General features: G+C 42.3%; 1 protein-coding gene across 6 annotated transcripts in view; it reads left to right on the top strand.

Moving 5' to 3' along the window:
* The window catches only part of ZNF827 (zinc finger protein 827), a 175053-nt gene that overhangs the window by 103508 nt on the left and 56516 nt on the right, over positions 1–15029 (top strand). For all 6 annotated transcript variants that reach the window (XM_024246183.3, XM_054554539.2, XM_054554538.2 and 3 more), the window contains one exon: positions 5523–5626. In XM_024246183.3, the coding sequence (XP_024101951.2) occupies positions 5523–5626 (104 nt within the window). The remainder of the gene's footprint in view (positions 1–5522; positions 5627–15029) is intronic.

Genomic DNA, 15029 nt, shown 5'->3' with positions numbered 1-15029 from the left:
TGCTGTCAAAATGAGAATCCCTGTAACGTTTGGTTTCAGTGGTGGCACTTGGGGAGGGTTGGTTTTAAGTAGATGAGCCTTCTCTTCTGCATGAGGCAAAATTCCCTGTTGGCCCTCAGGTGTTAAAGGTGGAAATACTGGTGTCACAATAGGCACTTAGCAAAATGTATCACTATTTAGAGCCATAATCCTTTATGGACTGTTTTATTATTTATTGTAAATCTTTTCCTTTCTCAGCCCTGTGCTGCTGACCCCACATCGCATGCCTGGCCTGGAATTGTCCACTCACTATGACACCCCTGCCCCTTCATATCTTAGCCCTTAGATTTTCTACAGGAGAAAAATCAAAATATACTTTCCACAGCCATTTCACTTCTATCCAGAAAAGAAACTCAAGTAGATAAAAGTTTTATAAGATTGTATTTTCAAAACCCAGGGAAATTAACTGGGGGCTTGGGCTCTTTGATGTCCATACCATCAACTTCCAGATGCTGCTACTGAAGAGTTACTGAATATTTATGAATTATGTAAGTCTTCCAGCTAGCCTGTCTTTGACCCGGGCCAAAGGGAATATGTTGTGATAGACGATGATTTTGTTGAGTGAAAATAAGTGATGATTCCCTCCCCATTAGCTGTTAATTTCTACCTCCTCCTCTATCAACTTTTTACCAAAAATATTAACCAGAAATAAACCTCTTTTTTTGCTTTTTTCCACTTCCTTGGCTTACTTTCTGGATGGAGGGGCTTTTTCATAATAAAATGACTAAAGTCTAGGCAGCTGAAGATTCAGAAGCAAGGGCTATATGGTGTTCACAAACTGGCTCCTTTTCTGGAATAGTTGGTAACTGGCTGAAGTAACCAGTTGGAGGACAGTACAAACATGCTTCGGGGCACGTCGTAAAGTCCAGTGCATTTCATGGATTGTTTTACTCCCTGGGGAGATGCAGCCTGCTTCATCCTGTGTCCGGTACCTCCTGGAACTTGCCTCTCTGCTGCCCACTGCCAACAGTGACAGTCACTGAGCAGCATGAACGAGGTGTCAGCCTCACCACCCCTTACTGAAGTGCTTTTTCCACTGCAAAGCTGGGTGTCACCTGAGAACGGATGTGCTTCTGTACTTTACGGTCACTGGCACAGGAGAAGAAAAAGAACTTACGGAATATGATCTCAGCATTCTAAAAATGAACTTTCATGGGACAAAGTTACACATGGAGTGTCTTCTGTTTTCTTAGTTCTTTGTGCAGAGAGTTAAGGATAACCAGTGTTATTGGAGATCTAATCCCATGAAGCAAGCTCTGCTCTATAGGGCATGCTCCAACTTTAGTTTTTTCTCCTTCCTGAAGCGTGAAGCTAATCTGGGCACCAGAAGGATTAATACACCGATGTGTATGTAGCCATACTGCCACCATGTGCTTTATAGCTTTGGCGAAATAGAAGCTTACAAACAGCTAATGACCTCTTTACCCTTCCTTCTTCATTTAGAGTTAATAGCAGAGACAGGCTTGCTCTAGGAAGCTGTAGGTACAGCAGTGGCGAATGTTTAGAGTTGCAAATTGACCAGGCCCATGAGTGGTAGAAGTTTTAGGAAATTGGAGCACATCTTAACTTCTATAGGGAAATAAAGACAAAAATTATTTTTACTTGCTCTATTTCTCAATAGAAAAGTCTTTCAGCTTCCTTCAGTACCCTTATACTGAAATGACTGGTCCCTACTCCCCTCCATCACCCCCTTCTCTATCTCTTCCTTTTCTCCATCTGTTGCAAGGATTCATGGGTCTCTTGTCCATAAATTCCTTAGGTGTTAACGGACCAACGAAAGGCAGTGTAGCTGAGTGGGAAAGAGTGCAGATGGGGAAGCCAACATGCTCAATTCATGGGCATGGGCAACTACCTAACTTCTTTGTGCCTAAGTCTCCCTGTAAAACAGGGATAATGCAGTAGTCCCTACTTATCCACAGGGAATATGTTTCAAGACCCACAAGGGTTGGCAGGGCGTGGTGGCTCATGCCTGTAATCCCAGCACTTTGGGAGGCTGAGGCAGGCGGGTCACATGAGGTCAGGAGATCGAGACCAGCCTGGCCAACAAGGCAAAATCCCATCTCTACTAAGAATACAAAAATTAGTCGGGCGTGGTGGCACACGCCTGTAATTCCAGCTACTTGGGAGGCTGAGGCTGGAGAATTGCTTGAACCCAGGAGGCGGAGGTTGCAGTGAGCCAAGATTGCGCCATTGCACTCCAGCCTGGGCGACAAGAGCAAAACTCTGTCTCAAAAAAGAAAAAAAGACCCACAGTGGTTGCTGGAAACCTCAGATAGTACTGAACCCTATATACACAATGCTTTTTCCTATGCATACATATGGTAAATTTTAATTTATAAATTAGGCATGGTAAGAGATTAACAACAATAATAATAAAATAGGACAATTATAACAATATTCTGTATAACAGTATTCTTATTCTGGATTAAGAGTTATGTGAATGTGGTCTCACTCTCAAAATACCTTATTGTACTGTACTGTGGATAACTGAAATCACAGAAAGCCAAACTATGGGTAAGGGGGGACTACTATAATAATGGTGGCTACTCTCATAGGGTTCTTATGAGGACCAAGTGAAATTAATACACACAAAGCACCTTAAATCAGTGCCAGATACTTAGCGTTTGATGCTGTTTTTTACTGAGCATGTACTATGTACTGAGAACTTTAACATGAAACATCTCATTTGAACCCTTACAGCACCCCTCTAAAAGATGGCATTGTTAAACCTCTTTTTCAGTGATGAAACTGAGGCTAGAGGGGTTATTGACTGTCCAAAGGTCCCTTAACTATGAAGTAACCAATATGAAATTCAGACTCCAATTTTTCTGATTCCAAACTCTCTGCAAAACTAGCACACTCGCTACCTCCTAGCATGAACGGATCCGAATGCAGAGCATGGCAGCTGTGTGTTTGGTCTGAGACCAATTCACTGTTAACCTAATATCTTCTCTCTGTAGCTAAGACTTACACCAGCCTTAAGCCGCCTTGCCTTCTGAAAGTTTCTCCATTGATTCTTTGCCCCATAGAAACATTGGCAGCCCTTTTGTGCATTTTTAGTATCCAGCAGGACTCCCTTCTAATTCTCTGCTCCCTCAGAAGAAATCTTTTCTTTTCTATGCAGGATAAAGCTGGCATCCAGGGTAGAAAATTATTTTGAATGTTGTTTCCCTCGGTGATTGTCTCCCTTTCAATTCAATTTCTTCTGAGCAGGTCAGTGATAACAGGGCTCCACTCCTCACATCAGCAGGAATCCGCACTTTTGAAGAGAGCATGTGAAGACACAGTGCTAGCCCATTGCCACTACTTAGCAAGACCCAGAAGACTACCGTCAGCACATAGCACAGCAGCCTCTGCTCACTTCACCTAGAAAGCTAGGTGAAGGTTATTCTCAAATGTACCTGTGGTGTTGACCAGCCCTCTCTTTTAAACTCTTTTTCGACCTGCAAGTGTCACTGCTGGCTGGCGACATTGGCCACCAGCATCACCACGTCCCATCTGGACTGCTGCACTGGCCACACGCCTTGTCTTCTGCAAGTCCCCCAGGCCGCACTGCCTGCTGCAGCCACATGGAGCTTTCTGAAACTGAAGTCCGGTTCCCTGACCCCCTTACTTAAGACACTGCAGTGCCCTCACTACTGTTGGGACAAAGCCATGATCACTGCACACACGGTCCAGACTCATTTGCCTCCACCATGGGCCTTCCTCCAGCTCTGCAGGCTGGCTGTGCTTTCTCACAGTGCTGGGGCCGCCTTCCCCAGCTCCTTGAAACCTTAATGACCTTACTGTCCATCCCGCCCATGGTGGCTTTTGCAGGAAGGCCCTTCCTGGGCTCCCTGGCCAGCCCGGGCCCCGTGGTCACACTGTGTCCCCTCCTCCACGGCCTTAGCCACCCTTGCAGGTTATGAGATGTTTGGTAGAAAGCAACATATCTGCCCCTTCGCTTCTCCCCAGTTCCTGCCTCCTACTAGCCTATAGCCAGTGTTCACTTTTTAAGCCTATTTAAATTGTTTTGTGTTTAAGATACAAAGAAAAACCATGGCATACAAAGTTGTGTTAAATCTAGCCTAACACAGTCATGTAAAACTATATTATCTATTAATGTATGTTTTACTTTAAAGAAAGTGTCTTCCATTTTCATCTTAACATTCCCTTTTTAATATTGAATAATAGCAACCATAGCCTTGTGGCATGTTTAGCAAAGCAGCAGTAGTCCTGGGAGTCCTAGGCTTGGTCTGTTGTTCTGCTCCAGATCTGCCGTTTTGCCCAGGGGAGTGGTGGGGAGTAGTGATCCCTCCTGGCTGTGTTTCCCTGCCTTCCGGGAAGGTTCAGCCAATCAGAGACACTGGTGAGAGGTAGGGGTGGGGCTTAAGGTAGAGCCTGGGTATTCACCCACTCCGTCTCTGTCTCCCACGGCAGCTGCATCTCCTCTAGTGCTCCGGCTCCCATGACCTGGGCTCCATTTGTCTCCTGCTTTTTTCCCTCCAGCCTCAGGGTGGCAATGGCTTCCTGCCCTTCCTATCTCTGGGCTGTGTTACTACCCCCTGGAACTTCCACTATCTGGGTACCCAGTTTCTATGGTTGAATTTCCTCTGTTGTAAATAAGTAGGGCTTTCCATTTTCTAGGTTGGACACTGATGGATACTCCAGTATTCTCATATGTGATCGCAGTACTTATTCACATTTTATTTTAGAGGCCTGGAAGATGGACCCTGTGACCGACTTAGAATTCTCTAATTAAAAACATTCAATCCTTTGTGTTCACTGTGGTCATGCTTTTAGGGGGAACCCTGGCAGGATGTCTGGGGACCCTAGTTCTAGTTCTAGCTGAGTCACTTAGGGGAGCTTAGGATCACTCAGTTCAGGGCCTCTCTTTCATGTTAAATGAGGGAGCTCCCTGGGGTCCCTTCTGGCAGCCCCGTTTTCTGACTTTAACTCCTTCAGAACCAACCCAATTTCGAGTTGCAGTTTTCGTTTCTGTGGGGACCAGTGACATGTTTCCTTCAGTGTATTGGTCCCTGGCCTCAGCCATCTGTCTAGATGTGCGCAGTGGGTCCCTGAGGGATCAGGTGACAGAATATGGGTGAGCCAGGGCAATTGCATCTCTACCAGGAAAACCACAGGTAGGCGCTTTCTGATTATGACCCAGGCAGGGCGCAACACACACACAGAAAGAATAGAGCAAGAGGAAAATTTACTGCTCAGCTGTCTTCCTCTACGGGTTTAACAGTGTTTAAAAGATGATGTTTCATATATTCCCCCCAAATATAAAACTCATAGGCAGAAGGTACAGCTGGCACTTGTCTGATGTAATGACTTTTCTTTTTCTCCATTTTAAGCACAATCTTCTTATATTCACTAAACACCGTTGCAAACAACAACACCTTATCCAATATTGCGTATGTATGTATTTGGGGCCAGGTGCTCTGGGTGTCTTAAATAACTTTAATTTACTAAACCTCACTCCCCCTCCCCCACCCCAGCCCTTTCTTTTCAGAAGACACATTTAGACAATCACCATTCACCTCCAATTCAAAAGAACTGCTGCCCAGTGAGTCTGTGCTGCACGGAAGAATATCAGCTCCAGGTATGGAAACATTGTTGGCTTTGCTTCTGCTGTTGATTGCTTAAGAATTACTTTTCTGAAATGTGTGAATTTTCAGATACTTTCAGCTTACGGATGTAGTTATTCATATAAGGTTAGGTTTTAGAAAAGAAGGAGAAACTCAATTTAAGCTACAAAAGTTTATTAAAATAAAATGTTTACAGTAATAAGCCTCTTCGTCTTTGCTTTAAGAGCTTATCGTTCTTTACCTGCTGATATTTCACCCACATAATGAATTTCTTTTTCTTTAAAATAATGAAGTATAACCTGAAAATAATTTGCTTTACACGTTGTATTTCAGGCCAGCAGCCAGGAATATAGGGGTGGGCAGTGGCGAGAGCGCTAGTCCCCAGTAGGGCAGGTCATGACCCCAGGGGGTGTGGGCCATCACAAAGACCACCTCAGTTTGCATGGAAACAAGACAGCTCATTGAGGAAACCTTGCCACCCAGATTTTGTCTCTCTTCTTTGCCATAGTATCTACATATATCCATCCAGTGCTCCGTTTTGCCATCTCAGCCATCAGTACATCATTTTTTATCCGTTCTTCCTTTTTTCATTTCTCCTTTCCAGGGTAGAAGGAAGGATGTGCTTGCTGTTCCTTATCTGCAGCATGACCATCCTGGAGGGCTTATGTGTGTGTTCTCAGAGTTATTGGGAAATGAGAACATCTGAGAACCGCTGCACTCTAGTTCATACTCCCTACCCATATCCACCCCGCCCACCACCAATCTAGCAGCCAGGAAACTTCTGCCAGTTGCTACCTTCCCTCCCAGCTGTGGAGAGGATCTCAGCAGCACTCGGTAGCCTCCATCTGCATTCATTTGTCCAGGAGACCGTGGCCACCTGTGTGCAGGGCAGGACTCACAGCAGGGTTGTTGGCCCCGCAGCCTCTTCAAGAATAAAGTCCAAGTCTTCTCCACATACTCAAGGAGCCCTGTTTTACAGGGCACTGGAGAACTAATTAATTTGCAATGTAGAAAGAATTCAGTAACATCTGAAATATTGGCCTCGGGTATCACAGGTCATTGGAAATGGTTTGTGACAAACTGGGGTGGAGGGTGGGGGTGGGGAAGGCAACTCTTTGTCATTCTTGAGTCTCATAAAGGTAGTTCCATTTCTTCTCATCTCCCCACATTCAGCCAAAGAATCCAGATACCTGCATGATTTTTAGCTTTGCAGGCAGGGCTTTTCTATTCAAACACCAGAAATAACGTGCTTACACAAAAACACATTACATAATGGCTGGTTCTAGAGGTGGAAAGAAATTTTGCCTAGTTTATGTCTTCATACTCAAACAGGGGTTCTTGGAACTACTGTTTACTTCCCACAGTGTCATTTTGAATAGCCATCTCCCTGGTCCCAAAATTATTGCCCTGCTGTTAAGTTGATGGATTGTGACTTTCTAATGTCAAAATAACTGCCTAGGAATTGCCTGTCAGAATGCTGTGACCCATACGGCCAGCATCCCATGATATATATACAAACCTTGCACTGCTGGCTTTATGTTTGGCTTGGCAGTATTTAAAGCAGGGTTTACTGGTCAAGTTAAAACTTGACCTAAAGAGTGATTTCAGTGTATGCTTAACTGTGCATAGGGGGGTTTTCTGTGATTTGCTTGATAAACTTATGTTAGACATTAGATGAACTCACACTTTAAAAGCTTAACTCTTATTTAGGGGAGAAGGTCAGCATAACTGAGATTTTTAAAACGTAAATCCACCCTGCTGAAAGATAATCAATCTACCCTGCTTCACCAAAGCCTTTCTTTAGGTAGAGAAAAGCAAAATGACTACATTTACATTTTGTTAAAATAAGCAGCTAAAAAAAAAAGACTTTTTTTGTTTTAATGAGCAAGGTGAAAATGCTTTGGGAATGGAGTTAAAATTAGAAAAAAATTTAAAATGATAGGGACAACTTTGTGGTCATGAAGTTCTCATAATCTGAAGACAGTTTTGTAAGGAAGGCCTCAATAATTTGGACTAATTGTGGAGAAGAACAGTCTGAATTAATCAAAGTTAGCGGTGTGGAGAGTTTTAAAGAAAACTTAACTTCTTTCAAGTCTGGACAGTGATAAATGGCCATGGATAAATATACCTACTATACATTCTCAACCTCTTAATCACAATTCTGAAATCCAAAACACCCCACCAACCAAAATTTTTTTTGTATAAATATTTTGTGGCAAAACCTAATGGGAGGCTATTTATTTATTGTCTTTATTTATTACAACAAGGGGTGAAATTTATGCATTTTGTTGCAGAACTATCAGTGTACTTGACTATGAAGTGTTGCTTCAGGCCCACTGGGATGTTACATAAAATACGTTTTATGCACCATATTGTGGTCCTAAAATGAGAAAGAAGTATGAATCCCAAATTACATCTGGCTCCAGGGGGTTCAGATAAATATTGTGAATCTACATTTATTTTAGTAATCTGCTAAATGCAGTGCTGGGAGCAAGGACTCTGAAGCTACATTTGAGGATCTTAAAGTTCTGGAGTATAAGAGTCATGGGTTCTTATAGAACATTTCATCTGGGATAATAAGATTGGAGTGTGAAAGGAAAAAATGAAAAGAAATTTCTGAAAGACCAATCCGGCAGCAGATTACTGAATCATTGGAGAGGATTGGGGGCAAATGACAGGAGCCTAGCCGGGATCCTCTAGTTCCAGGGCAGCTTTATTAATGAGGGCCTGAGTTAGAGAGAAAGAGAGGAGTGGGGTGGGAAAAGCAGACAGAGGATGAGTTGGCTGGTTGGAGACTGGTTAGCTTTGCTAATAAGCACGTTGAATTAGGAAATGTTAGTGGCTGTGCAGAAATAGGGAAGCCAGAAAGGAGACAGCTGGCTTTAGTGACTAGGTAGACAATAATTTGTTGTTAGCGTACAAATGAAAGCCTCAGAATCTTTAGAAATCTTCTCTTTGGTAGTTTAAACACTACTATTAAAAAACTTTCTACCCTTTATTTACTTAGCAAACCTCTTCTTTCAGCAGATAATGCAAAAATAAATGTCAGCCCAGAGAATTCTCTCAGATTCCCAATTAGTAGAGACCATAATTAATGAGATATAGTGTGCCTAGTTCCATTTCCCTTGCAAATGCTGAAAATACATAGCATTATTTCAACAATATATACAACATTGGTATATAGTTATGTACCTTCTACCAATAGGAAGAAGAGTCCAGATGCCTTCAGATTAAGACCACAGGGTAAGGAGGTGCCAGAAGAGAATATCATTTAGGGTATAACAGCTGCTGGGCCAAGGGGATCCATGGTAGCTTCAGCGTGTTGTGCTTGGGTTTCAGGCCTGTTGGAGAAGGAAGCCAGCAGTGAGGGGGATTGCAAAGTAGGGAGAGGTTGGTAGAACTGTGGACTGTGAAGAGATCGAGAATAGCACAGTTAACTAGGCATTTGCCTTCGGCAGATGGCATCTGAAACTCACAGCTGCCACCGTCCCAGAGAAACAGAATAAACACAGAGCTTCACGGTGTCCTGGCTGCGGTTGTTGCCAGTATTTCTAGACTGACTTTCCTGAGAACTAAAGAATGCTCATGTTAGCCAAGACCTAACATTTTCACTTGCTGCGAATGTCTTAGGCAGAGGTAGCATCAGGAATCTTTAATAAAATGATGAGTTAAAAACTGCTGTCACCTTCTGCGGGAGGGATGTGGGGACAAAATATCCTTAGAGCCATAAATAGATTACTGAATGTACCCTGGGTGGTGATGTTGCTGCTGGTGACTTTACAAAAGAAATAAAAGAGCTTTCCTATCATGGGGGAGATAGAAATTACAGACTACGTGTAATTTAATGTACTTTATTTAATTTATAGTTGTCTCACTTTGTGCAAGATTTACATCAATAGAAGAAAGATTCCGAGGTCAGGTGATTTTCAGGGCACGTGGGTGATTCTGTATTAAAAGCAGACCCATTGCCATTGTACCTGCAGCTGTCCCTGTTTCCCATCATCTTACTGTAAGCAAAGGCTGTTAAGAGAAGAATTTATATCCCAGTACTGCTTTTAAACAATGTGGAGCTTCCATTCTGTGTTATTATGATTTTGAAGTCACAGTATGTTTGCTCAGTATTAAGCCAAAAAACAAAAACACAACCAGGGCGGGTGTGAAGGAAAATGTGGGTCTCCATGGAATTATCTCTGAGTGTTTGGAGTCCCCGATGCTTCCGTGTGTTATTTCAGATGCAGCCTGGAGTGAGATGATGTAAAGCACATCTGCAATTATATTCATCAATCCCTTCCCTCATTATTTCCTAACTTGCATTTAAAAAAAAGAACTCATGTTGTTGGTTTTATTTATAATGTACAGACGAGAAAAGATGAACATCGGCACCCCTCACAAAAACAAGCTTTTTTTGGTAGGCAGGGGGAAGTTTTAGTTTCTTTCAGGACCTGCTCTGCCAGTCAGAATTTGATGTTCAATCAAAAGGCTGGTTTGGAATTGTCTGTCTTGTCCCCAGTCTTGTTCTTGATCCATTTTCGCCTCTCTGGTCTGCCTATGAATCTAATATACTGTGTCATATACTTTCCTGAAATCTGAATAAATGATGCCTTGCATTAGAGTGCCACCTGCAACTAGCTCTCAGCCTGACACACTCCTGGTCAGAAGTGAATGACCTCTTTAAGACAGTTGGCTTAAAAAGATATGTCTCAATGTGTGTATGTCACCTTCCTTTGTGTTAAGACTTCCCAACTCACGCCTCGAGAGAGAGAGAGACACATATAAAGCTATCTTGGATTATATTATAGCAAACTATTTTCTTTAATCCATTCTCAAACACAGCAGATTCTTTTTCAATTTAGACAAAGTCATAGATAAACAATAGAACATTGGATGTTGGTGTGTATCGTTTTGTAACTTGAGCTCTTTTGTGATGAGACGAATTCATTTTGTACAGAGAAAGAAGCTAGCAGTTTTCAAGGATCTATTAAATTGTCAGGCACAGGACATATGTCATCTCATTTTTAATTCTGGAAACAACTCATTGAGACATAGGAATTATCCACAATTTACAAATTACTACCTGGAGGTGTAGAGAGATTTAATAACTTGTTCAAAGTCATACAGTTGAGGAGGGGCAGCACAGGAATTCAGACCCAGAACTGCACAGCACATTTTCTCTCTTTCTGCCCTATCTTGCTGCCTGCTAAGTCAGATAATGTGTCACCAGACACTGACCAAAAGGAGCACACCTTCCAGTGTTGCCCACATTTACCGCAGCTGTTGGCATTTTAAGTATTACTGATGCACCGTCTTCTTTTAGCCAGAAATAAAAATTAGTCCTTTAAGTAAGATACTTGAAATAATTTATAAGAAGTACTTACTGTTGATTAACAGAATTCTAATTGTATTCTCTTCTATTTCTATCTTTCCTCTCTTCCTTTAATGCTTTGATATCTAGTAATATCATAGTCACTTGGAACATTTCTTTCAGTTAGGATGTCAGTAGTTTTTAATGGATCATCTGGTTCATAGAAATGGTTTTATGAAGCTGTGTTAAAACTCTCAGTTAGATAAAATAGGTAATGCTGAGTTTAGTGATGATCTGGTCAGCAGCATAGAAGAAACATTTCTAGACTGGGGATCAGGAGAACTTGGGTTTGGTCCTAGCCCAGTTTCCTATAGAAAGAGATGAGAAGGTCTACAAGCTCCTTGCACATCCCCTGTATTAAAAGTTCTGTCATCTTGATATAATTTAGCTCTGTGTCCCCATCCAAATCTCGTCTTGAATTGTAATCCCCATGTGTTTGGATCATGGTGATGGTTTCTCCCATGCTGTTCTCGTGATAGTGAGTTCTCACGAGAGCTGATGGTTTTAAGTGTTCAGCAGTTCCTCCTTCATTCACTCACTCTTGTCTGCCTCCATATAAGACGTGCCTGCTTCCTTTTCCACCATGATTCTGCTTCTTGAGGCCTCCCCAGCCATGCAGAGATGTGAGTCAATTAAACCTCTTTTCTTTGTAAATTACCCAGTCTGGTAGTATTTCTATAGCAGTGTGAAAATAGACTAATACACATCTGTTATGGCACTGTAACTTTAGCCTAGACTCCTTCATTTTCTTTCTAGGGCCAAAACTATATGCTAGCACAGGAGAAAATCAGTCTAGTCTAGGGGCGTAAATTTACTACTAAAATTCTCCCACCTACAGTGAAAGTTGGGAAAGGGAAAAGTCACCATAAGTAGTTCTTGAAAGACACAGTACTGGGGAGAGGTAGTGACTGGGATGGGGATGAGAAGGGCTTTTAGGAAGCTGGGGTGTTCTATTTCTTTATCTGATTACTCATTATGTACATAGGTAATTTTGTGAAAATTCATCAAGCTGCATACTTATGATAGTATTTCTGCATTTGTCAAGGCTAATTGGCTTATTTACAAATAGGTAGGGCTAGATGCCAAGTGGACACCTTCAGGCTGTTAATAGGAGTGCACTTTTGCTTCAGACTATGGCAGTGATAATGATGACAACAGTTTTTCAATTATGCCACTTCTAGTTTGCAGGAACATTTCTATTTGTAACACAAACTGGTTGCCCTAAACTAATGACATGTAGGTTGATATATCTTCTCCTGTTGCGTTTCAAATCCAAAAACTATTCCACACTGCTTATGGCATTTCTTTGATGTACTTGCAGGAGATAAGCTATAGTCTGTGCAGCTGTTTACTAGAGGGAGAAAGTTTCGTAGTTATGGATTTTCTTGATCCAGACAATGTTATTTGAGGCTAAGGATTGTGTGCTCCTTGTTAGCCCCATCTGTCCCTCACCAGCCTAGTTTGGTCTTAGAGTATAGGTGTATTTCAAAGGGGAGCTGTTGACTCTATTAGAAACTAGTTGTAGAGAAAGATCTTTCATTAGGCACTGTCACCTATGTGTCTGAGTTAGCTCTTCTCAGTAATTAACTAATTAAATTAAGTTGTTAGCCCCTATAGACCAGCATTTATAGGTTCACACACTAAAGTACAGGCATACTTTTTTAAAGGGTGGTAACCTTTCTAAAGGAGAAATGTGTATCCTGTTTAGATGCCTTACCTGAAGAATCTGTAGAAAGCCACAAAGATAAAGAAAAAAAACTGTGATTGTGTGGCCACGCCCCTTTATCTCTGCCCATATGGTTTGAGTCTGCCCAGATGGGTTGAGTCACTTGGTATTAAAAATAATTATCAACACTTTCATGTTTGTGCTTTTTGGGAAATGGTAGCATCCGAAAGCCCTTATAAAACCCAGATCCAAGTCAAGTGTGGTGGCACACACCTATAATCCCAGCTATTCAGTTGGCTGGGGTGGGAGGATCACTTGAGCCCAGGAGTTTGAGACCAGCCTGGACAGCATAGCAAGACCCCATCTCAACAAAATCCAAATTCCATTTGAGGACTTTGTTTCTCAGGCATAGGTTATCCCCAGGGCTGTGGCCACTTTGGCCTTGGCCTGGTTTCTTCCTCTGAACAGAGCAAATTTATCAAATTTATATGTGCTCACATAATATTCCAAACACCCTTTATAAGGCCTCAGCAGTGCCTGTGGTTGCTTTCTTACTCTTGCGAAGACTATTTAGATGCCTCGAGAATGAATAGTGCTATAAAAGGCCAAATTCTTGAGTATGTGTAATGGATGATGGAGAGTATTTGTTTGAAAATAGCAATGCAGTGACCCTGGCTTCAGTTTGGGACTGGCTAATTCAATCTACAAGGCCTTTTCTGTATATACAATATGTTCTTCCATTCCTTTGCTATCAAAAATACATATTCTCATTTCATGCAATTTCTTCTTTGTGTTTATTTCTTTTCAGGGCAGCAACTGCCCTCTGGTAACCAGGATAGAAAAAAAGAAAAGTAATTCCACTCATAAACTAGACCATCTATTTTCATTCAAACAAATCTATTCTGTATTCCCTTACCTAGGCCAAATGAGTGCCTCTCTGTGGTAAGGAAGACACTCCCACATCACAGCATGGCTGTCTCCTGATGAAGTGATAGGAATGATGGTCCAGGACTTCATTTTTCATTTTCTGCTATTCTCCCTCATTCATTGTGTCTCTTAGCAAGATACTTAGCTTTTCTGTTCTCACTTTATCGTTCAGAAACAAAAGATGTTCACTAGAAATGCAAAAGTGTGGCCAGTCTTTGCATTCGCATGATATAAGGTTCACCACGCCATCCCCAGAAGTTCCATTCAGACATCCCACATCAAGGTCCCTGGAGCTCTTTCAGTCCAAAGGGCTTCAAACTGAAGATGTCATTTCCCCGCCTCCCACTTTCTTCATACCACTCCTCCAAAAACATCAATCAATGAATTAAAACCCTCCTCTCCTATTTTTCTGTCTTAATAGATAGCATCATAATCATCACCCACCATGGCACACACCATAAGTTTGGACACCATTTGTTTGGATTCCCCCAGAAGCAGATTGTGAGACAAATTTGGGTGCAATTTTAGGGTTTTTTTTGTTTTGTTTTGTTTTGTTTTGTTTTGTTTTCCAAGACAGAGTCTTGCTCTGTCGCCCAGGCTGGAGTGCAGTGGCACGATCTCAGCTGACTGCATCCTCCACCTCCCGGGTTCAAGGAATTCTGCCTCAGCCTCCTGAGTAGCTGGGATTACAGGCAGATGCCACAACGCCTGGCAATTTTTTTTTTTTTTTTTTTTTTTGTATTTTTAGTAGAGACAGGGTTTCACCATGTTGGCCAGGCTGGTCTTGAACTCCTGACTTCAGGTGATCCGCCCGCCTCGGCCTCCCAAAGTTGCTGGGATTACAGGCGCGAGCCACTGCACCCGGCCTGGTTTTTGTTTGTTTGTGTGTTTTTTAGGAGGTGAGACCAGGAAACACTGGTAGCAAGATGGAAAAATGAGCCAAGCAAAGGAAAGCAGCCACACAGGTTACCAATGTGGCCAACCGGAGATTAATTTCCCTGGGGACCTCTGGGACACAATGTAGGATACACACTTCAGAGTTTCCTACCTCAAGAGTGAGACAGCTGGGATATGTATGCAGCCAGGCATCAGTTAAAGCTGCTCCCAGGAGAAATAGTTCCCCCAATCTCTGGTCTACCATACAGGTGGGCCAACCAGGTTTCAGTGGCCAGAGAAAGCCCATAGGAAATACATGCAGGCACTGGTGGTGGGAAGTAAGGCATTGAAGCTGTGAAGGAAAAGTGATACAGGTTGAGTATCCCTTATCCAAAGTGTTTGGGATCAGAAAAGTATTTCAGATTTTAGATTTTTTATATCTAGATAGATAGATAATTTTCATGATACTTACCGGATGACCATCCCAAATGCAAAAATCTGAGAGCATTTCCTTTGAGCATGATGCTGGTGCTCAAAAACCTTCGATTTCTGAGCGTTTCAGATTTGGGGTTTCCGGATTTGGGAA

The sequence above is a fragment of the Pongo abelii genome, chromosome 3, assembly GCF_028885655.2.
Source record: "Pongo abelii isolate AG06213 chromosome 3, NHGRI_mPonAbe1-v2.0_pri, whole genome shotgun sequence".
Lineage (NCBI taxonomy): Eukaryota > Metazoa > Chordata > Mammalia > Primates > Hominidae > Pongo > Pongo abelii.
This window is presented reverse-complemented; position numbering and strand designations above follow the sequence as displayed.